We start from the raw sequence: 25,190 nt of genomic DNA, 5'->3' as shown, positions 1-25,190 counted from the left end.
TTTGGATCTGGTATAGATTTGGGGAGGTAGGAGACCCCACGTCTTTCAAATTCTGTCATAGGATTCCCCTTAACAAATACAGGGCACTTTCACCCATTCCTGCCCAGACCAATTTTCAGCTTTCAGTCAGTGCTCATTGGCATCTGAGAAATCTTGATCAGCTTGACATGGCACAGCTCCCAAACAATAAGTGACAGGAACACAAAAAAAACTTGGGTCACACACTTAAGTGGAGTATGCCTTTACATTAAGCTCACTATCTACCTGCCTAATCTCCATTTAACACTATACATGGCTGCCATGTAGGCAGCCTTGTATAGTGTGGGGTGTGGACTTAGCCACTGAGCCATGATTGGACAAAAGCACCCTGCATTTGGCCAAAGCACACAGGTCAGTGCATGCTTTGGCCAATCAGCAATCAATGCAACAGCGCAGTGCATTATGGGCCACTCATCGGCGGGGGCGAACTACCCGGTGAGCACACCTTTCAACACGAAGAGCCCATCCCTAATCTCATTCTGTTAGGGAGGATGAGGAAGCTTATGAAGAAAGTTGATGTCCCAGTGCTGACACTGTAGGCCAAGCTACCACCTTCTATCAGTAAGGCAAATGATAATTTGTCAAATTCTATTGCAAGAATTGCATTGTTGGCATAAAACCAACCGAGATCAATAAAGCACAAGTGCCTACTTAATATACTGTAGACCCCAAGCAATAATATAGATCCCACCAAGACTTACCCTGATCCACACTCCATCCCGCAGCAGGAAAGCAGATCCTCAGCAGACACTTCCACATTCACTTTTCCTTTGGAGTGCACACAAATTCGGTCCGAGATGGCTTCCACAGCCCCAAAAGCCTAAAATACAGAACAACTACTTAGACTTCTGCAAGATACGAGCTTAAATCTGACCAATATCTGGGATGAAGAAGCTTGCAGCTCCTCCCCCACTCCAAAACAGTCAGAAAAATAAGAAAGTCATACCAACTATTTTCTCTTATTGGCCAACTATTTTCTCTTATTGGCCAAGGTACAGAGGTGCCCAGCAAAACAGGTTAATCACCCAAATTGCGTAATTCAAAACTACAGAAGTGTCAGCCCAAAGTCCTTTGAATTGGGACTTTAACTTGACTCAGCCACCTAATAATGCTTCTCCAGGGTGAAAGCTCTAATCACCATTGAGGCATCCTCATTAGATAGCTCATATGGTTAGACAGCTGAACTTATGCATCTCAAAAATTGTATGCACTCATCTGGTTGCACAAGAGTGAAGAAAAAAAAAAAAAAAAAAAAAAAAAAAAAGGGCCATTTCACACATTCTAAACCTACATTAAATATGTGCATACATCTAGCCAATAATATCAAGCACATCTCTAGGGTCTCCTACATGAAATACGGTCAATGCACTCTGCGGGATTACCGCTTCCTCTGGACCTTTGGCCTTTTAGCACAATGTACCATTAAAACTACAAATAGACAAAATATTCAAATTGTTGCGATTGTGGTTCTGTATAACAAGGGCATAGGAATGATGGACCAAAATTAGAGGTCCTGAGGAAGCGGTATGCCTATGAAATGTGTCAACCCCATTTCTACATGTAGGAAGCCCTAAAGGAGGTTTGTTTTAGATTGTCACTATACACACACAATATGCAATGTAGTATAATATGTGGAATGGTCTTTGTTATCTTCTGTATACAATAGATTATGTTGCTTTGGGATGGGAATGATAGCTTTGAGTATAAGAATTTTTAAAGGGGGTCACCACTGACTTCTCCACAATCAAAAAAGTTACCACCTTATTGACCTTGTTATTCAGCTGATCATGTAGGCTACAATACAACTGTGCAATCTTGGCTGTAGATTTACCAAAAACGACTGTGCCTATCTGATCACTTCCAATTTGTATCCAATCAGGCAGGCCCATATATTACATAGTTGTAGAAGTGAAAAGGTGATTATAAAACGGATACGCCTTTTAGGCAGGACATCAGGTTGATGTTAAAGTGCATGTAAACCCAAACAATGAACATTCCTCATTTGCCCTCTGGGCTTGCCAAATCTACATCTTTGAATGTTTGTTAAAGGGCTACTGCTCAGTAGAGGGTAACCCCAGCATATCCCACATCAGGCAATATAGCTCACTATGTTTAACAGCTTCTAATCTTAAAAAAAAGAAAATAGAACAGGGTCTAGATAAGGTCTTCTCAACCAGGGTTCCTCCAGAGTTTTCTAGGGTTACCTTGAGCAAAGAGCAATTTTTACCTCTCAAAGTTCCCACTGACACCACTGATGTTTTTTAGCCAACTGTAAGGGGGAAATTCTTACCACTGACCATCACACCAATGTATCACGAGTTTTAGCTAAAACTTTCAGGTATCAAAGACTTTGCTCATCCATGTTACTATAAGCAAGGGCTACTACATATAGCTGGTGATGGTTCCATAGAGAATCGATGCAGACAAAGCAGACAAAGCAGCAGCAATAGAGCTAAGGGAAATCCCAAAAAAGGGCCGGATTAAAAGTGCCACTACAAGTACCTACCCAGCAAGAGCCACATGATCCCTGGTCTCGAACTTCTTTAATTGTGGGGCAGTTTGGCCAGGCTTCCCGAGAGTCAAACTGGTCTGGTAGAACCATACGATCAGAAAAGGTATACCTAAAAAATAAGATTACAAAAAGAAAATTAGAACAGTAGAGCTGACAAGACAAATTAAGCAATTTTAAAAGTTAAAAGGGGATTGAAGTAAAAGTTGATTTTGGCAGGACAGTATTTTACAATAGAATTTCTACCAAAAATAATTTTCCCCAAGATATATCCCAGCTATGCCAGAACCCTTTTCTGTGTACCAATTCAGATAATAGATAGAAGCAGAAGTGTTATTAGATCTGTGCTTAGTCCATGCAGGGAAATTAGTTCAATTTAATGCACCCTTCCTACACTCCATATAACCACCAGGTCTTATTTACATGCTGGTTTATCAACACGAAGAAACTGATTAAAAACGGTTGCTGTAGGTAGTTTTCATCCAACCATATGCTATGCTCAGGGGGTCAGCAATAGGCCAAGCATTACTATCATAGCAAATTTGAACAGTACCAAATCGGTTTAGTACCATTTGACTACACCAGGGGTGGGGAACCTACGTCCCGGGGGCCGTATGTGGCCCTCGAGGTCATTTGGTCTGGCCCCCCGTGCAGCTGAGTCTGTGTCTCTTAGCTGATCTGTCAGAACAGAGCCAACGCTTCCTGTATAGTTCCGGCTCCGTTCTGACAGTCTGAGTGAGTCACAGGCGGAGTGATATCAAATGCACTCCGCCTGTGACCAATACAGGAAACATCGCCTCTTCCTCCAGCGCAGCACCGCTGCTAGCCAGGATTTCCCGCAAGCAGCACACACAGCAGTACCAGCCAGAGCCAGCAGTACCAGCCAGAGCCAGCAGTACCCACAACAGAACCAGCCAGGACCAGTAGTACCAGCCAGGACCAGTAGTACCAGCCAGGACCAGTAGTACCCACAGCAGAACCAGCAGTACCCACAGCAGAACCAGCCAGAGCCAGTAGTACCCACAACAGTACCTACAGCACAGTACCAGCAGTACCCACAGCACAGTACCAGCCAGCAGTACCAGCCTGAGCCAGCTGTACCCAAGGTAGTACCTACAGCACAGCACCAGCCTGAATCAGCAATACCCACAGCAGTACTAGCCTGAGCCAGCAGTACCCACAGCAGTACCAGCCAGTTGTACCCACAGCACAGTACAAGCCAGCAGTACCAGCCTGAGCCAGCAGTACCCACAGCAGTACCAGCCAGCTATACCCACCAGCAGTTCTTTTCATAACTTGCCACCACAAAGTCGACTGAGCTCCAGACTGACCGACGCAAACCTGTAAAACCAGTTGCGAGTAGCAACATCATCAATACCAGCTAACATCACACACCTCAGAGAGAAGCAGTTGCAGCCATCACATTCGGGGTGAGTTAATTACATTTTTGACCAAATATAACAGGCACATTTTTAAGTTGATAATTTTGTACGGCCCCCGAATGATTTTTTAAATACCCAAATGGCCCTTGGAAGAGAAAAAGGTTCCACACCCGTGGACTACACAGTTACACATAGGATGATGCTGCCTCATACCCTGTTAAAACCCTTTAGAATTATCCTACGAATTATACTGGTTTAGCTATATGGTTACAGCACACTTCTAGGACACCTCTCACCTGGCAAGATTCTGATCTCAAAATAGGTAGGGTCCCAACAACTCCCTATATAGTTTTATTCTCATTGATTTTACGCATAGTTAATGGTTATAAGATGCCTCACCTGATTGGCAGTTTTGGTTTATGTTTATGCTTATGTTCAAGGATGGTCCCACACATCTTCTGCACATGTTTCATATCAGTTTCTGCAAAGTTGTGTCCTGCCTACAAAAAAAAAAAACACTTTAGCAACAATGAAAACAGTCAAGAGGAGTTTTGTTCATAAATTGCTGAACAGACTGACATTTATATAGTTGCTAGATTCTGAGCACCAGGACTGACCACTGAAACCCTCCATGGGGTTGACCTAAAGGACATCCAAACTCAAAAATCAAAAATGTAATTTATTGCAGCTTACCAGTCCTTGACACAGGTGACTGCATTCATTCTTCTCAAGCTAAGAAAGATTATGGCAAATACAGGAAATTCCCATTGAACTTGCAGAAATGCTGCGTCCTTGCAAATTGAACTCCAATATGTTCTGTAAACATATTTCCGGAACCCTATGCGGATTGTTTAGTCCTGTCCTAGGGAGACAATAGTTCCCTCTACAGTTAAAGTGGAATTAGTAAGTGTTGTCCACAAGGACAGCAAAGGGTTACAGGTTTACCAGGAGAAAAAAAATAAATAAATAAAACCCACACAGAATGCAGTTGCATCATCCAAGACTGGGGTCCAACCTTTTGTCTCTCTTTGGCCACATAAGGATAGCCAATAAGCAAAAAAAAAAAAAATAAATAATAAAAAGTCAGGCACATCACAAGTTTGATGCTCACTGATCTAGATAAATATATCTGAGTAATAAAACTGAATTTGTAATTAAAAGGGTAACATTTTTGACTAGGCGATATAGAACACCTTCCCCTGCCATCTTACTCCGATATTTCCAGGGTCTGACCCTAGTTGTTGGCATGGCTGCTCAATGTGGTACATTCCTTCACCTTTTAGGGAGAGAGGGTTTTCTGGGAATCAATTACTCCCTGGATCCAGAAAACATCCATTCAGCCACTTCAATGTACGCCTTTTCAGTTTCTCTTTCATAATATTAGGTCCTCGTTTAGGAGATTCACCAAATAGGGAGTTAAACTTTTGTATGCTGCCAAATGCTTGACCCCCAAGCTACTGGAAACAGGCCACCTGTCCAACATTAACTGAATGGAAGCAAGAAGTAAACTAGTCATGGAGGCTGAACGCTGGGTGCTTACTGTCAAGGACCAGCTGGACTGTTGCCGTGATATTTGATCAGAATGGATGTACCATTCCCATGCAGGATGGATGTACTATTTCTAATAAGATCCCAATGATTAATTTATATCCTTTTGGACTTTGTAGCAACCACCCTAGAAATTAGAGGCACTTATGCAGTTTTAGGTGTAGTCGAGGCAACCTTGACACTACTTGGCCATACCCGGTTTTGCTCTTCGGTTCTACACAAGGCGTTTACCACCTAACCCCCCCCCCCCCCACCCCTTTCTTTTCTCTTACCCTTAACTGCCTGACTGTTTTGGTCCCACATGGTACATTAATGGGACAACAGTAATCAGGATATGCATGATGCCATTCATCTGCGTATGTCAGTCCAGTTTACAGGTTAGACTTTGAAGAGTATATCAAAATGATGTACTTGTGTGGCCTAGGGGCAAAATCATGCAATCTACCCTGTTTGATCTCAAGATATTGACTGGACTACTTCTAGTATGTTTTTTTTTTACATTTGATATGTGCGTCTCCCTTATTGTATCATTGACTTTTACAAACTTCATATAGTAAAAAAAGGGCAATAAAACTAGTGGGATATTGGACACTTCAAATACAAAACATTTTTAAGGCCACATTGTGTTGGGCCATATTTATAGCAGTCTTGGATCACACATGAGGCCCATAGGTTGGACACCCCTGATCTAGGGACTGGTAAGCCGCAAAAGATTGTTATTGGGTTTAGGTACATGGCAAACATTTACAGTTCCTTTATTCACGATGAGTGGTTGAGGTCTAATGTAGCTATGTAGAATGAAGGGCACCGATGGAGAACATGGACTAGCTGTACTAAAAATAATCCTAGGGTAAAAAGCCACAAAGCTCTTCTACAGTTTGCGCAGAACTCCTACGTCACAAATTTGGAAATCTCATTCAGTCCTTTTCAAGTACTACAAAAGACATTTTTTATGGTCCTCATAAGCCTCTCAGAGGAGCAGAGGAATGCGGAAAGGAATGAGAGTTCAAACGTAACGTGAATATGCATTTTTAAAAAATGCCATGGCAGCTCCCCCAACCATGCCATTCAATTGTAAGCCCCCCCCCCCCCCCCCATTTTCAGATACACTGGAAAAACTTCTAGGAGAAGCAAGCTTTTTTTTTTTAACCCTGTTCTGGTCCTTTATTCTGTCATGAACTATTTATCTTGCAGCTTTATGTACATGGGGGGGATCCCCGCTCCACCCATCGTCTCTGCATTCACATTGGGGGACAGTTTACCCACTTGAAGATCAGGCATTTACTGCCACTTTGTTTCCATATGAAAATCTTTTGCTAGAAAATTAGTTAAAATCCCCAAACTTTTTAAATCACAGGCCCTAGAGAACAAATTGGTGGACTTTGCAATTTAGGTCACACTGTATATACGCAGTGGTTTTAGGGGTTTTTTTGGGGGGCATTTTAAAATATTAAATGCAAAAAATACATTTTTGTAAAATATAAAAAAGGTGTCACATTGGGTAGAAGCCTTTACAGGTTACCACTTTCAATGTACAGGGGAGGTCTAGTGCTAGAACTACTGCTATGATCCAATGTTTTTCAGGGATACCTCACAAGTGAGACAATTGCCATTCGCCTTTGTGCACTAGTATGGCAGGACAGAGCCACAAAATTGACACTGTTACCTTACTTTTTTAATCCCTTTTATTGCTGTCACGACTCGTGAGTGTAAACATCCTCGTCACAATAGCCAAGTGACAGGTATGCAGTGGGATCTTGCATCTATAAAACCCCAAATCCCTCCTTTGCACTTGGGGGGGGGGGGGGGGGGGAAAGTTTGTCAAGATGCCAGTAAACTGGTAGTTAGGTCATCGCTTCCGGGTTACCATAGCGGTGACAGGATCAAAGCTGATCCCAGCTTCCAACTAGCATCTCGGGTCTCCCAGTGAGGGGAGAGCCCAAGCCAGCCACGGAAGGCGGCGTCCCCTCCCGCTGCTTTTTAACTGATCGGCTGGTTATTACAATAGAGCTGACCGGCGGCAAAACTGTACCGGGGTGATGTGTGCAGCTGTAGGCATCTCCCCAGTACAACCACTTGAAGTGAAATGACATACCAGGCACTTGATTGGTGGCAAATGAAAGCATCTCTGAACAGTATTTAACCACTTCAGGACCAGAAGGTTTTAACCCTTAGTGACCAGGCCATTTTTTGCTATACGGCACTGTTACTTTAACTGAATTGCGCAGTCATGCGACGCTGTACCCAAATAAATTGTCCTCCCCCCCCCCCCCCCCCCCCCCCAACAATTAATTTTTCACTCATGGATAGTGTTTGGCTGAAGCCAATCAACTGGGTTTACCCTTTAACAGAAACTACCCAAATGACCCTGATCAAAAGTTTATATTCTCTGGTGATTTTGGCCTGATCACATGCACACACGTTGACACAAAGGGGTTTGAATGGCTATTACTGTATGTATGGTCAATGAGTTGAGTTTCTGGACTCCTGACAGACCCTTTCATCCAGTTCGGCACTGACTTTTCTGGATTCCGAGTCATGGGGAAAGCAAAAGAATGTCCAAAGGATCTGCAGGAAAAAGATATTTAACTGCATAAAACAGAAAAGGAATTAAAAAAGGATATCCAAGGACTTGAGAATGCCCATCAGTGTTCAAACTAATCCAAGAGTGGAAAACGAGGGGTCCTATTGAAACCAAACCACGGTCAGGTAGACCAGCTAAAAAAGTTTGCCACAACTGCCAAAAAACAAACTTCAGGTGAAATACAGGACTCTGAAAACATGTGGTGTGGCTGTTTCAAGATGTACAATAAAGAGGCACTTGAAGAAAGATGGGCTGCATGGTTGAGTCGACAGAAGAAAGCCATTACTACACAAATGCCACAAAGTATCCCGCTTACAATACGTCAAACAGTACAGAGACAAGCCTCAAACCTTCTGCCACAAAGTCATTTGGAGTGATGAGACCAAATTTGAGCTTTTTGGAGAGGAGTCAACAAGACCTCTGATGAAAGACCATTCCTACTGTGAAACATGGAGGTGGATCGCTGATGTTTTGGGGATGTGTGAGCTACAAAGGCACAGGAAAATTGGTCAGAATTGATGGCAAGAGGAATGCAGTATGTTATCAAAAAAATACTGGAGGAAAATTTGCATTCATCAGCCTGGAAGCTGCACATGGGATGTACTTTGACATTCCAACATGACAATGATCCTAAACACAAGGACAAGTCAAGCTGTCATTGGCTACAGCAGAAGTGAACTTAGCTGTCATTGATGTTAAAGGGGCGATACATGGTATTAGGAACTGGGGTATGTAAATTTTTGATCAGGGTCATTTTGGTAGTTGTCATTATGATTTAAAAAGTAAAGACAGTTGATAACAAATGGCTTCAGCCAAAACACTAACAACGAGTGAAAAAAGTTGTGTTATTCCAATTCTCTGAGGGGGGGGGGGGGGGGATTACCAGTGACATTACTACATAACATGTACGTTGTTTCACGTAACAGAGCTGGCCTGCCACAGTATACACTATGGTGGCTGGTCAGCAAGTAGTTGAACCCAAGGACAAAAAACACAGGCAATATTTAGCTGCATTCGTTTTCCCCTGATCAGGGTTTTTCCCTTTACTTTCACCTGGTGGTCCTAATACTACTTTTTACCCAACACATCAACATTGACTACATGTACTCTATGAAGTAACAGCACAAGACATCCTACCCCCCACCCCCCCCCATTGCAACATAGGAGAGCCACCAACTAATGCTTGGTCACAAGAGTCCCTTACAGAATGTAAAGCTTGCCATACTCGAGTAACAAAATATTGAGCTGTGGTGGCCCTGTTGGCTTCCCCCACCCAATTTTTTAAATCAACCTTTGTCAGTCAAAGAAGCACAGCTGAAAATTTCTAGCCAAATAGCACTTGAAGCCAACCACATGCAAGGAATATTTAGATACTCAGCACCCACTGACTGCTGAACTCAATAGCAGACAGCTGACTGATGAATTGACCTTGTTCTTGGAAGAGTGTATGGCCAGCTTCAAGCATGCGTTTACAATTAATGTTTACCTATTACTAAGCGACATCAGCACTAAGGTCTGACCCACACTAATATGACAAAACTCCCGACTTAGGGAACCATCGATTTGTACGTGAAATGCTCCCAATGAGCGCTGTCTTAACTGGTCTGACTTCCAAAAAGGCTCCTGCACTACTTTTGGACCGACTTCAGCCCAATGAATATCACTGAAGTCAGAACATCCTCCTAACTGATCTGACTCGTGCTTGAGGATCTTGAAGGGAAACTACAAAAAAAAAAAAAAAAAAAACGTGTTAGGTTTTTGACAAGTCCTTTTTATTAAAGTAGCTCTATGTACTGGTTTTATTTGATTATTTGGATGAATGAGTAGGGGTACATTGTACCCCATACACATAGGGCAGGGATACAGATTCTATTCAGAAATAGAAGTAGGTTTTTTTGTATCATTTACCAAAATTTTAAAAATAAATAAAATAATGAACAGAAAATAAATCCAAACACTTGTTAAAAAAAAAGGGGGATTCCAGATTCCAATAAGACCCCCCGCCCACAGTCCAGGGCTGTTAGAAGAGGCCCTTGGGGACAAGGTGCTTTGCCCCCCCATGTTGAGGACATGTGGCCTGGTATGGTCAGGGGGGGGGGGGGGGGGGAAGCGCTTGCCTATCCCTTACCTGCCGGGCTGCATGCTTGGATAAGGGTCAGGTATGACTTTATTGGGGGGACCCCATGGCTTTAATTTTGGTGTGCATTTCCCCCCCTTAAGATTCATACCAGACTCAAAGGGCCTGGCATTGTCAAATCAAAGTGGTCTTGACTTCCATGTTGGAGCAGTGTGAACACAGCCTCAAAGTTGTATGTATGAAGACCTACCAAAAAGTCCACCTGCAGCTACCAACTGTCTTCTGTAAGCTCAATTTGTTTTTCCAGCCCAACCAGTAGTTCCAGAAAGTCACGAGCCATTTTCCCTAAACTGACATACTCGTGTTTGTGGTCAAACAAAAAAACTGAAATTATAATAAAAAGTAGCAACCACAAAGCTAGTTTGCAGCAAAAAAAAAAAAAAAAGTCTACAAATAAAAAAAAGGGCCTGTAAGGATAAGGGCCTAATGAGCATTGTTCATAAACTGTACGATCCCACACAGCAGTCATTGTCTGATACACAGACCTTAAAAAAAAGTTAAGCACAAGGTCATTCATTGAGGAAGATCTGTGCGATATGCCCAATCCTTCCCTTTTCACAAAGGGGAAGGAAGTTTTGGACTGTGGCTTAGCCTTGCAAAGAGCAGGAAAAGATCTTCTATATGAAGTCTTGGACATCTACATTTATTGCCAGTCCAAGAGAACTGGACTCTGGAAGCTGTGCCCAAAAAAGGCAAGCAGTGGACAAACGACCCAGACCTTCATTGCCTGCGGTCTTCCTGCAGCTGATATTTCCCCTCTTAAAGGTGCCTGGCCTTGCATTATCTGTGCGGGGTCAGCCATCTTGGTAGAGGAAAGGCTTTTATGTCTGCATATCAAAGCCTTAAGAAAAACAGTGATCAGTACAATAGGGACATCCCCAAATCTTCTGAGCCTAGCAGTCATAGGCAGCAGTGCCTTAGATTCCACCCAGCAGATATACAGCCATTATACTTAAGGCAGACTAGTGCCTAGGCACACCAGGACGAAAAAAATATAAAATATATTTATATATATATATATATATATATATATATATATATATATATATATATATATATATATATATATATATATATATATATATGAATGAGAGTTGCCACTACGGTAGTGTTTAGGCACTATCAAAAATTTCCCTGCAATATAGAAAATCTTTCCTTTGAATTCAGTTCTACTTTACAAATTCATCTTAAACCTTATGTAGTTTGGAGCAGCCCTTCATGCATTTTTTAATTGCTTCCTGGTGGTAAAAGCAACTGCAGACAAATCAATATGGTCAGCTGTATCCCATACAGGGGGGAAGAAAAAAAAAAAAAAAAAAAAAAAAAAAGTCATGCTACAAAGCCATGACCTGCAAGTTTAGAACTAGGGATACAGATGGTTGCAGTTACCATGTACCTGGGGCAAATACTGTAGATCTGAAATTCACCTTCCAGACGTTTTTAACCCCAATGCACTGCTTGGCCTTTTAAAGCAAGCAGGCTTGAGGGGATAAAGGGAGCTTTTGGATGTGAGTAAAAGTAGACATTGTAATGCATTTAAACCACAGAACCTGTGTAATTAATGCATGTCCTGGTTTAAAGGGATGAGGTGGCAACCCTACATGAGACCCTCTATTGTATGTGATTAGGAATATATTTAAACTAAGATTGGGCAGTTGGAGGGAGATGTCAGGGAATTCAGAAGGGATTGATAGGAATTGTAATTGTATCTGCTTTTCTTAAAAATGCATTTTATGTTAGGTTTTGTATGTGTTAGGAGACCTAGTTTGTTCCTTATTCCCCATATCAGCACCTCCAGGATCCACATCTGGGTAAGCCATACGTGGCTTTAACAGTTACCTAAAGAGAGCCTATAAATAGTCAAACGATAAAAGGCATCAGCTTCCAGATGCTAGACTATATCTCAAATGGGGTAAGGGGATAAGAGAGACCTCAAACTCGCCTGTTGAAGAGGTACTCAATGGGGTAGGGGGAAAGGAGGGGGGAAGGTTTACTGGATTTTTGGATACCGGTATCCAAAAATCCAGTAAACCTTCCCCCTCCTTTCCCCCTACCCCATTGAGTACCTCTTCAACAGGGGAGTTTGAGGTCTCTTATCCCCTTACCCCATTTGAGTTACCAAAAGTGACTGATGTGAGATCACCACACAGGGACAGCAGAGCGGAAACCGCTACACCGTTAATGGTCACAGGCCCAACTCTTCACTACAAGTAGTGTGTGGATTGCTTGAGATAGCAGTGATATGTTTCCAGAACTCCAATGTAGGAAGGGACAGTTTTGTTTGTGGCTATATATCGCCAACAGGAGGAATATTGATGAGGAAAAAGGGAAGCAGCCATTTTGTTTATCAAATATTTACTTATGATCAAACATGGATTTATGATTAAGCAGATATATAGTGTGAGAAGTCCTTTTGTGTAACAGCTGTTGTATTCAAAAGCAATTTACAGCTCCAGCTGTTAATGATTGCCATCTCAACATTTGAAGACCTGTTTAGCCAACAAGTTTTGGAAGTGACACATTTATGTTAATGTCCATTTCGCATATCAAAGAATGTCAAAGACAGATGTGACTTCAAAAGAAAATAGATAGCTAGGTGCCACCCACTGTATTGTATAAAAATATATCAAACCCTAACCAGTTAGAGCAATGTATGTGATTGACTTGCTCTCCAAACATGGCATCCTATCTACATGTTTGTCTAAATAAAAATAATTTTCAATCTGGCTTCAACAGTCAAAATGTTATTGAAACCCGTGAGTTTTGGGATTACCCTTGCATGTCCACTCCCCTTGGTATTGCCCAGTTTCTTTTTTATAACTAGTTTGCCTAATCCCTAAAAATGACCAGAATTTAAAGAGTTAACCCCCATAGGTTTCAATGAAATTTGCCACCAAGTTTGGGTTCAATTAATTTTAAACAGAATTTGACAAACCCTTAGCAAATTGAACCCAGGCAGATTTACACGTCCAACATTCAACAAGTTTTCTAAACAAGACAGAAAAGGCAACTACCAAATCTGTGAGCTTGTATTATGAACATTTGCTCTCACCAGGTGAGCTTCATGACTAAAAGGCCTTCTACTGGCCAAAGCAGTTTTGAGGCCGATTCCACACTAACAGCTGCTGCTTAAGCTTTTGTCATAGTGAATCAGTCTAGTGTCAGAAAGCATTGGCTGGTGGGATATGAGGAAGGATCTGCCCAGAAACCAAGCAAAATCCTCAAACGAATAGCATGGTATGGTAAGCTGGATCTCCGTGTATCATTGGTCCTGAATTATTTCCAAGTTTCAATGCTTTAACCTTATCTTTGGTTTATTACCCTGAAGCACACAACTAAACAAGAGTAAAGTTTGGATACCTGACCTACATATTTATTCCAGTCCCACTGACTCACTAGGTCATGAAACCAGGATTACATGATCATGCTGAAGTCACACCTTAACCACTTGCCTAACGCCGATCTACGTCGGCAGTCAGCCCCTCACAGGCAAAGTGATGTAGGGCTACGTCACTAGCTTGTGAGGGTCTAGGGAGCAAACGCGCGCCGCCGGAGGCGTGGTCACGGACCCCCCCCACGCGCGTGACCAGCGGACCCGATGTCCGCCGGTCACTCGGCGATCGGCGGGGGAGAATGTCAGGCAGCTTGTGTAAACAAGCCACCTGTCATTCTCCTCGCTGTAAAGACACTGATCACACAGATCTAGTATGTAGATCCGTTGATCAGTGTCCTTACAGCTCAAGCCACAGCCAATCACAGTAGAAAGCACGCCCCTAGGGATACACACAGCCCCTCCCTCCCAAATAAAGTTAACCCCTTCACTACCAGTGTATTTTTACAGTAACAGTGCATATGTATAGCACTGATTACTGTAGAAATGTCACTGGTAACCCCAAAAGTGTCACAAATGTCAGTCAAGGGTCCGATCTGTCCGCCCCAATGTCGCAAAAAAAAAAACACGCAGATCGCCGCCATTACGCGTTAAAAAAAAAAAATCTTTCCCTTTGTTAGTAAACGCGATAACTTTTGCGCAAACCAATCAAAATTACGCTTTTTGCGATTTTTTTTTTACCAAACATAGGTAGCATAAAACAAATTGGCCGAAAAGGTTAAAAAAAATTTAGATTTTTACATTTTTTTGGGGGGAATTTCATATAAAAAAAAGTGAAAATATTGCTATTTTTGCAAAATTGACGCTCTTTTTTTGTTTATAGCGCGTGATCAAAAAAAAAAAAAAAAAAAAAAAAAAAAAAAAAGGACGCCAAATTTGTTTAGGTACAGCGTCGCACGACCGTGCAATTGTCCGTTAAAGTCACGCAGTGCCAAATCGCAAAATACCCCCTGGTCAGGAAGGGGGTAAAATCTTCCGGGGCTTAAGTGGTTAAAAAAGGTCAGTGCTGCAGCCATATTTCTACCTCAACAGATCACTAAACACGAGTTGGGATGCTGTGTGACAACAGACCAGATTATGTTGCAGTAAGGCAAATTTAGAATATTCAGGTTTCTGACCAGTCTATGTTCCTACTCACCTTCCACGTGGTGTTCAACTTGTTGATGTAGTTGACCATCTCCTTGGATAGTGGAGCAAAGGCAGGTACATTTCGGGAGCTAGCCAGAGAGGCCAGGAAGCAGAGGAGGGCCACCGGTATCCACATGGTTTCTTGACTCCCCTGTAGGCAGAAAATAAAGGGTAGACATTTTTTAATTTTGTCCACCTTGCACCAAACCATTTCTAATCTTTTGATTACCCAAAATTAAACTTTAAATGTTATGCAAGTTTATGCCATATCACAATATACATTTTCAAAGTAAATAAAAGGTTTGTTATCCCTTTATGAGATACCAGAGTTTTATTGCTGAAAACTGCACCAAAAAAAAAAAAAAAAAAAAAGCTATCCAGTACTGCCAAGGTTTCATCCTAGTAATAGGAGGTTACCTATTTGGGGTACAACTCATACTATACATCAGGGGTCTTCAAACTATAGCCCTCCAGTTCAGGAACTACAATTCCCATCATGCTTGGTCATGTCAGTTTTACAATGCCTCATGGGATGTGTAGTTTCACAACAGCTGGAGGGCCAAAGATACCTGCTATACATCAAAGAGCTTACACAGTTACTCAGGTTTGGGCTTGAGGAAAATTGCCTGTAGAAGCTCAGCCAGAGAGGTGGGCCCTTTCACCTGTTCTCCAGGTAATGAAGGATGCCAGGAGGTGCTACAGAAGAACCATCACTGCTCATATGGCAGAGTTTTACTTACTTTCCCCTCTCCATCAGTTTTTTTTTTAGGCTGCTGCTAAACGGCCTATTACCAGTACCATGGGATAAGCTTCAGGAAGCTATCCTCCAAGTTTTAGGTGCCTTGGGCATCCTTCACCCTCTTACTTGCATTTTTGATGAACTGCAATAGACTGTTAAGACCCTATAAACTGGAGCCGGAGTTAGTCAGTGCGCTACTGGGACTGGAAAAAGGTAGACATTCTTTAAACAGGTAAGGAGGACCAGTCATTTTCCAGCAGCTCCTTCAGAGCCATTGCTACAAAAAAAAAAAAAAAAAAAAAAAAATCTCCCCAAGTTAATCAAGACTGGAGTTCTTAATGTCGAATTCCAGTATGCAAAAATGTTTTATATACCATCAATGTCATCCTGTGTACTTGGTATTGTAAGGAGTCTAATCAATTCTGCCAATTCTTATCTTGGACAAGTACTCCCCCACCCTAGATGGAGATTAGTGGAGAGAAAATCTCTAGTTTAAAACAAAGACAAATGGGCAAAGCCTACTGCATTGCTTGCAATTTCAGTCCAGAAAAGACCTGGTTATCAGTTCAATAGAAGGACATTAGGAGCCAGATGTGTTTCCTAACAATCCAAGTAATATTTTTTTTTTTGCTTTTTAAAAAAGTGCTAGTTTTTAATCAACACTTTAAGTTACTAAGGTTTCTAGTTACAGAACATTGCATACAAAATGCTGATTATATAAACTTTTACAGAAGTGACACAGGCACAGCATAGAGGGAACACATAATGCAATAACTTAGTCATAGGGAGACCACAAGACAAAAATGTGCCACTGAAGCAAAACCATAGCCTGTCACATGTCTGTCAGGTGAGGTGACAACTGCCAATACAGTTGTGTTCAAAATTATTCAACCCCCACTGAAATTGATTGTTTTGGCCAGTTTGACATTGATTTTGATCATTCAGTCATCCTGCTTACAATTAAATCAAAGAGGCACCTGTAGGTCAGACAAATATAACATTTATAATGAAATAACCACAAATGTCTTTTCTGTGCTCACATCATTATCAGTTTTATTCAACCCCCAAGTGACATTCAATCTTAGTAAAACATCCTTTTACAGTTATAACAGCTTTTAAACGTGAAGCATAGCTTGACACAAGTGTCTTGCAGCGATCTATGGGTATCTTCGCCCATTCGTCATGGGCAAAAGCCTCCAGTTCAGTCACATCTTAGGCTTGTGCACTGCAACTGCTTTCTTTAAGTCCCACCAGAGGTTCTCAATCGGATTCAATTCTGGTGACTGATGACCACTCCAAAATGTTCCAGCCTTTAATCTGCAACCATGCTCTAGTGGACTTGGAGGTATGCTTGGGATCATTGTCCTGTGGAAAGGTCCAATGTCTCCCAAGCCTCAGGCAGTGGCGTAGCGTGGGGGGTGCCGGCCGCAACATCTGGGGGGGCGCATCAGCAGTGTCACTCTGTCCGACTCTGACATACACAGTTCACACACTGTCTGCGGCTGCCTCCATCTTTAGGCTGGGATATGTCCAGCGCGGCTGCCCTATGGCTGAAAATGGCGGGTCGGGGCGGGACTAGACTGTCTCATCTGCCCATTGGTCAGTGGCAGCTGGTGCGTTGGGGCGCTGCCCCCTCCATCCATGCCCCCGGCCCCTTAATCTACATGCGGGGCGCCGGACGCATGGAGTTCAAAGGGGGTTTTTTTTAATCACCTGATTAGAGCCAGAGGCTCTAATAGGCTTCAGAAAAGGGTGGACCCGGGGCGCAGAGCAGTACGCCCTGAGCCCACCCATTATGTGACAATAGCGAATGAAAATTCGCTATTGTCACACAGATCCTCCTTCTGGCCAGTCCCGGACCCGCTTCCTGATTGGCCGAAAGGCGAATGCATGCCATTGGCCGAGGAGGAGGCGGGAGGGCTCGAGGAGATGCGGGGAACTGAGGAGAAGCCGCCGCTGCAGGTAAGTCTCTCCGCATTGAAGGGGACAAGCTAGTCACTGCATTGAAAGGGGGCACGGCACGCTGGTCATCCTGCATTGAAAGGGGGCACGCTGGTCATCCTGCATTGAAATGGGGCACGCTGGTCATCCTGCATTGAAATGGGGCACGCTGGTCATCCTGCATTGAAATGGGGCACGCTGGTCATCCTGCATACATGTGCTTAGGGGTAAGGGTTTCTTTAAGTGGACTAGTGGAATTGACTCGAGTGCTAAAATCCCGTGGGTTAGGGGGCGCAAATTACTTGCCTTGCCCCGGGTGCTGACAACCCACGCTACGCCTCTGGCCTCAGGTTTGTGACGGACTGCATCACATTGTCATCCAATATCTCCTGGTACTGGAGAATTCATGGTACCTTGCACACGCTGAAGCTTCCCTGTACCTGCAGAAGCAAAACAGACCCAAAGCATGATTGACCCCCCGCCATGCTTCACAGTAGGCAAGGTGTTCTTTTCTTCATGGGCCTAGTTCTTCCTCCTCCAAACATAGCATTGATCCATGGGCCCAAACAGTTCCAATTTTGTTTCATCAGTCCACAGAACACTAACCCAAAACTTCTGTGGTTTGTCCACATGACTTGGCATACTGCAGTCGACTCTTATTCTTTGGAGACAGCAAGGGGGTGCGCCTGGGAGTTCTGGCATGGAGGCCTTCATTGCGCAGTGTGCGCCGTATTGTCTGAGCAGAAACTTCAGTACCCACATCTGACAAATCTTTTTTCTCAGTTCCTCAGCAGTCACCCAAGGACTTTTCTCCACTCTACGCTTCAGGTAGCGCACAGCAGTCGAAGTCAGCATCTTCTTTCTGCCACGACCAGGTAGCGTTTAAACAGTGCCCTTTGTCTTGAATTCGCGAATGATGCTTCCTATGGTGTCTCTTGGTATGTTTAACATCTTTGCAATCTTCTTATAGCCATTGCCCTTCCTGTGAAGAGTAATCACCTCTTCTCTTGTCTTCCTGGACCATTCTCTTGACTTCACCATGTTTGTAACCACACCAGTAAATGTCTAGAAGGAGCTGAGTATCACAGTCATTTTAAAGCTGCCTAATTGGTGCTTATTAGGCTTTATTGCTGCTCCCTGACATCCACAGGTGTTTTCAATACCTGATTGAAAACACTTCAATGAACCTCTGTTCTTCAGAGTGGTAGTCTTTAAGGGGTTGAATAATTGTGTCAATGAAGAATTCACAAAGAAACATTTACTACTGTATTACAAAACCAATTGATGTCATTTTAGTTGCATATGGTTCTTTAAGAAGTTCTTGTAGGATTTAATTCTGAATACAATTACAAATGTACACTAAATTCCCTAAAACCCTTTACAGCATTGGGGGGTTGAATAATTTTGAACACAACTGTCGTCATGTGTGAACCAAAATTCTGAAGCACATTTGTACCTGGACATTCACTACCTTAAAGCTTTTATTCTCCAAACCTATGTACAATTCCATTTTGAATACTCCTAAACCCCCCCCCCCCCTTGATTTTGGAGAGAAAAGAGTTGAAAGATTGCTGTGTTTCAATAGGGCGATCTCCCTCTACAGGCAACAGAAGTGACAGGATATTTAAACTGGATGAAATCCCCTCTCCAAGGCAGTTTTCACCGAAACCCAAGTATCACCATTGGAAGATATCCCCTGGTCTGGTGGCATTCGAAAACTGGGACATAGCCTCACTTTCACACTTGCTGATATTGCATCAGAACAATTGGAGAATATTGCCAGATGAAACTCAGAATTTAAAAACCTGATTAAAGGTTTTAAACACTATCCAAATTCTGGTCTTCAGTCAATATCATAGGTGTGCCAAAACGCCTGGCCACACCCTGGTCACCCCATGCATATTAGCTCTGTCTTGCAGGAGAACAATTGCATATGGCTGCAGCTGTCAAGACCAAGTTGTGAGTCGGGCAGTGCAGGTTCACCCTGCATGAATGAAAGAGGAAGGATGGATCTGCTCTACATACCCTGCCCATCCACACTAGCGCCCCCCTCCCGCCCCCACATGCATCTGTGTGGGCAGGGATTTTAAAAGAAAGCAGCACTACACCCTGTACAAAAATCTGGAGACCAACCTTGTGAAAATTGAAAACTCCCTGTGCTTGGGCACTGCTGGGCTTCGGATGCCCTTGGATCAGAGTCTAGGGAGTTCCACTACAGCTGGAGGGCTCAGCTCCCCTTTCCACCTACATGACATGGTTCACAGGAGCATAGGCGTGCGCACGGGGTGTGCCGAGTGCCTGGGCACACCCTAATCACCCTGTGTCTGTTAGTGTAGGGCCAGATCTCCATCTCTGCCACTGAGGGTAGTGAGATACTCGGTGGAGAGGCGGCTGTGCTGTTGGCTCCAGCAGACAGTGAGGCTTGCCAGAGCCGCTCAGTGTGTGTAACACTGTCAGGTAATGTTACTGCTTGCAGGGGGAAAGACGAGCTGTCAAAACTCAGGGGTGATGTCGGGGGTGGGCGGACCGAACAGCTATCAAACACCAGCCAATGGGATGGGGTCTGGGCGGCCGCTTTGTTTATGTGGCTCCGCCCCTTTCTTAAGCAGCCCAATCATTGGCTGGTGTTTGACAGCTGCTCATCCTGCCCACCCCTGACATCACCCTGAGTTTTGACAGCTGGTCTTTCTCCCTGAAAGCAGCACATACATGAAAGTGTCACACACACAGTGGGGTATCAATGTGGGGGGACAAGCCCTGTGGGGTGTCAGCCGGCGTGCTCTGAGATGAGATCCCGCATCGCAGCGTGAAGGCAGCTGCAGTGGCAGCTCCTTCAGTCTGTGCTGCTAGCGGGGGGCGGAGCCGCGATGGGAAGAAGGGGGCGGAGCCTCGGTGGGAAGAAGGTAAGTGCCCATTGTCCAAGTGTGTGTGCTGGATAGGAGGGGGATGGGGAAGCTGCATATAGAGGAATTCATATTTCCCTATTCTTTCTGCAGGCAGACTGAGCGCTTCTTGCAAGTCTCACTGTCTGCTGAATGTGAAACTCCCCCTCTCCCCTGTTAGTGTCCATAAGTGGTGCCCAGTAGTGCCACCCATCAGTGCTCAGTAGTACCACCTCATCAGTGCCCACCAGTGTCACCTAATAGTGCCTATCAGTGCCCAGCAGTGTCGCCTCATCAGTGCCACCTATCAGTGCCCAGCAGTGCCGCCTCATCAGTGCCACCTATCAGTGCCCATCAGTGACTTCTAACAGTGCTTCCTATCAGTGCCACCAATCAGTGCCCACCAAAGCCGCCTATCAGTAGCCATCAGTGATGCCTATTAGTGCCCAGAAGTGCTGCCTATCAGTGCCACCCATCAGTGCTGCCAATAAGTGCCACCTCTCAGTGCTGCCAATCAGTGCCCATCAGTGCAGCCTCATCAGTGCTGAGAACAAGTGCCTATTAGTGCTGCCCATCAGTCCATATCAGTGCCTCACATGTAATACACATCAAAAGGAAAATAAGGCATACATCTTTTTCAAAACTTAGCAGTGATGGTGGAACCCCTCTACAGATATTTGCCATACAATTTAACTTAAGTGCAAAAAAACTTTAGTTGGAAGGTTCACACCAGTAGAGCACTTTGGAATTTTTATTTTTTAGATTGTTACACTTAATTTTATATGTTTTAGTTACTATTATAATGTAAATGATGATTGCACTTGAAGTTAATTTTCCACCACCCATGCTAAGTCCATGTCTTTATGGACCTTGCTTTGTGCACTGGTGCGCAGTCACGTTGGAACAGGAAGGGGTCATCCCACAAATTTGGGAGCATGAAATGGTCTTGGTATGCTGACGCCCTAAGAGTCTAAGGGGCCAAGCCCAACCCCTGAAAAACACCCCACACTATAATCCCCCCGCAACCAAATGATGTGGACCAGTGCACAAAGCAAGGTCCATAAAGACATGGATGAGCGAGTTTGGGGTGGAGGAACTTGACTGGCCTGCACAGAGTCCTGACCTCAACCCGATAGAAACCCTTTGGGATGAATTAGAGCAAAGACTGCAAGCCAGACCTTCTCGTCCAACATCTGTGCCTGACACCACTAATTTGCTTCTGGAAGAATGGTCAAACGTTCCCATAAACACACTCCTAAACCTTGTGGACGGCCTTCCCAGAAGAATTGATGCTGGCATAATTGCAAAGGGTGGGTCAACTTAATATTGAACCCTACGGACTAAGACTGGGATGCCATTAAAGTTCATGTGTGTGTAAAGGGAGGTGTCCCAATACTTTTGACAAGTGTGATAGAACACACACACACACACACACACACACACACACACACACACACACACACACACACACACACACACACACACGCACACACACACACACACACACACACGCCTATGCACAGGAGTGTTCAGGGAACAGTCCATCACAATGCTAGATAACCAAAGCTTCACATCACTGCATCAGTAAAAGGATTTTCTGTATAGATAACCGTGCCAAGGGATAGGGGGTGTGAGTAGAGGGGGTAAGAGTGCTGGGGGGGGGGGGGGGGGGGGGGGAGTGTGAAGAAGGATCGGTGCGGAAATCAGTGGTGGGGGCTCACAATGCTGAGGATCTGGGGAGGTGAAGAGGTCGCAGTGCAGGTGGTAGGGGGGTTAGAGGGGGGGGGGGGTCACAAGGCTGAGGGGTATCTAAAATGTAGTGAGGTTACAGTATTAGGAGGCATCTAGTGTCATTATGTAAACAGTGCAGGAGGTAGTTGGGATTTAAATAGGTCAGTGCGGAGGGTCTCGAGACCGTAACAGTGCTGGGAGAAAACTGGTGGTGGTAGTTTTGTTTTAACTCATGCCCTCAAGCCCCTCCCACTATTTAGGTTTGGCCACACCAACCTTTTGGCACAGCCTCCGAGGTGTCCCTCATTCTCAGGTTCTGAAGTTGAGGCATGTAGGAAGTGCTTCCATGCTTCTTTCACTGTGCAGGTAGGAAGACGGGAAAGATCTACTGAGCAACTCAAGTGAACTATTCACACAATATGAGGACTTCTAGCTTCCAATCTCTGCTGATAGATATGGAACAGCCAGGCTGGCTGTTAATTCTCCCTGCCACTGGGATGATTGGGGCTCAGTCTCTTGTTTTCTTTACTCCCTCTCTAACAAGGAGACTTGGATGATCACCCATCTTCAGGATACTCTCCCTAGCATGCTCTTTTCTGCCGACACCCATCCACTGACTAGCAGGGATGGCCCCCCCTCAGGTCAGGACTCTTGACACGAGTTCCTGTACTGACAAGAGTTCCTGTACTGACAATACTAAAGAAACAGGACCTCCAGTGTCTCCCTTTTCAGTCAGCTTCCTTGGACCTCTGGGTTCAGCTCCTGTCAACCATCCGGTTCTCAGAACAACCTACTGAAAGCGCATGGCACCTCTACAGAGGAGGCAGGCGCCCCCTCCCTCCGGGACTTTGCTCTCCAATGAAACATGTGCTCCTGGCTTATAGACAGTATCCCAACATGCACCGAGGCAGCCTGCCCTCTGCCAATCAGGACTGTATCAAAAGCCTATGCATCCAGTCGTCAGATTTCCTCCTACTGTCAACATGCCTCTCTATTGGACCAGCGTAAAACACTGAAGACTGAATGAATTGCATACTGAGCAGACCTCACTAACAGATCCTGCTCTCTGGTAGGCAGAGAATATAGATTTACCTGCTGCTCCTCTGATAAGCAGACAGAGCTCAAAACTATACTCTCTCACTAGCACCTACCTAAAGGGTGCTACATGTGGAAGCACTTTTCTTTCAACCTTAACCGGTTGCCGACTGCGCACAGTATATTTACTGCGGCAGTCAGCCCCGGCCAGGCAGAGTGACGTAGATCTACGTCACTGGGTTTTGAGCCAATAGCGGGCGAGCGCTCGCCTGCTGAGGCTCGTTCACGGAGGAGTGCGGGCGTGTGACCGGCAGACCCGATGTCCGCCGGTCACACTACGATCGTCGGTAGAGCGGGAGAAAGGCGGGCGGCTTATGTAAACAAGCCGCCTGTCATTTTCCCCTGTGTAAAAATGCAGATCAGACGGTTCTACTATGTAGAACCGTTGATCTCTGTTTTTACACTAGGTGGAGACCTGTCCCACTACAGTTAGAATCACGCCCCTAGGACACACTTAACCCCTCCCTCTCCAATACAGTTAACCCCTTCCCTACCAATGTCATTTTTGCAGTAACAGTGCATATATATATAGCACTGATTACTGCAGTAATGTTACTGGTACCCCCAAAAGTGTCAAAATGTCAGTCAAGGGTCCGATCTGTAAGCCACAAAAAAAAAAAAAAAAAAAAAAAACGCAAAAACCCCCTGGTCAGGAAGAGGGTAAAATCTTCCGGGGCATAAGTGGTTAATCTGTAGGCAGGGAGATCAGAAAGGTATACATACATGCAAGCATGCATGTTTGTGCACATCCTAACACAATATAAGCTGTGTACCCCTATCTTTTACAAAATAAAGCCCTCAATTAAAAATAAATCAATAGCTGCAAAGGATATAAACCACCTTTGTGCGCAACAAATATCTTTGCAAAAATAATCTTCTAAAGCAACAGTAACATCACTGTGCTGTACATAGATTGTGCAATAAGCAGAGCTGTGGAAGGGGCCCAGAAGATCCACCCACTACAGGCTGCCTACAGAAAACAGGAAGGGGCAAATAAAAGACCAGTCACCCTGCACAAGGATAGAGCAGCAGCGAGTGGTCTTTATTACAGGAAGCTCCTACACAGAGGGAAACTCTCACACTGGATTACTGCACAGATCTGGGAGAAACACACAAAGCACACCAAGATGCAAGAATACACATGACTTATTTAGACACCATTTGCTTATCCTGGAGTTCAGCTGTTGGTTACATTTACAACTGAATCATGAGTAAACCCTCTACCTGCCAGAACCAGTCTTTTTTTTTTTTTTTTTTTTACAGAAAAACACATTCATGCCTTGCAAAGCATCTTCACATTTGCTTCCTGTGTTTTGTAGAAGGATTAAGGCATGTGAAGTGTCAGACATCACATTTTGCGTGGCTGCACTCACCCCCAGATTAGATCTGGCTAGAGTCAAAAAGCCGTATTTTAATTCACATTTTTAAGAATCGTACCACTGATTGTTTTGGCTGACCTTAAAGAGTACATGACCTTAAAGAGTACATCAACTTTTGCAAGCCAAATTTGAGAAAACCCCATTATATGTGTATGCTCCTCTTGACACAGCATACCTAAGAAGAGGTCTACCCCTAGAGGTTTCCAAGAAGACATCACAGCTGATGCCAAGAAATTACAGGCAATCTGGTTCACCTTTTTGAGACATGTTACACCTGCATTTAGGGTGTGCCATGTTTCAGCTGGTGCCCTGCTGCTCACCCCTTCCCCTATGGCAGTGAGTGGGGGACCCTCTTCCCTGCAGCTACTGTCATTTTGGAATTGCTACAGCTGTGTGGGGTTGTCCACATAGCCACCTCATTCAGAGGTCTGTGACTGAACAGACTACATGTCCCCTCATTCAGAGGTCTGTGACTGAACAGACTACATGTCCCATCTTCCACTGAGGCAGACGACTTCTATGCTGCCCCCCTCGGCAAACTGGCTGCTGATTCATGTACAAAATTGTGTACCAAAACATAGTGACAAAGTAGAATGCATTTTGGTGCATGCAATAAAAAGGGTAGAGAGGAAGGTGGCAGCATGTCCAGAAGATATGTTCAAAAATGCTTTATTATAAACCCATAAAGTAAAAAATAAAATACAT

General features: G+C 44.2%; 1 protein-coding gene across 1 annotated transcript in view; it reads right to left on the bottom strand.

Moving 5' to 3' along the window:
• Positions 1–25,190, bottom strand: part of CTSB (cathepsin B) — a 34,747-nt gene that overhangs the window by 5,670 nt on the left and 3,887 nt on the right. Inside the window, exons 2-5 of the mRNA XM_082251817.1 lie at positions 14,729–14,869; positions 4,330–4,430; positions 2,546–2,660; positions 741–859 (exon numbers count right to left, since the gene is read on the bottom strand). Of these exons, the coding sequence (XP_082107943.1) occupies positions 741–859; positions 2,546–2,660; positions 4,330–4,430; positions 14,729–14,869 (476 nt within the window). The remainder of the gene's footprint in view (positions 1–740; positions 860–2,545; positions 2,661–4,329; positions 4,431–14,728; positions 14,870–25,190) is intronic.

This window comes from Pelophylax lessonae (assembly GCF_965119305.1).
Source record: "Pelophylax lessonae genome assembly, chromosome: 3".
Taxonomy (NCBI): Eukaryota; Metazoa; Chordata; class Amphibia; order Anura; family Ranidae; genus Pelophylax; species Pelophylax lessonae.
This window is presented reverse-complemented; position numbering and strand designations above follow the sequence as displayed.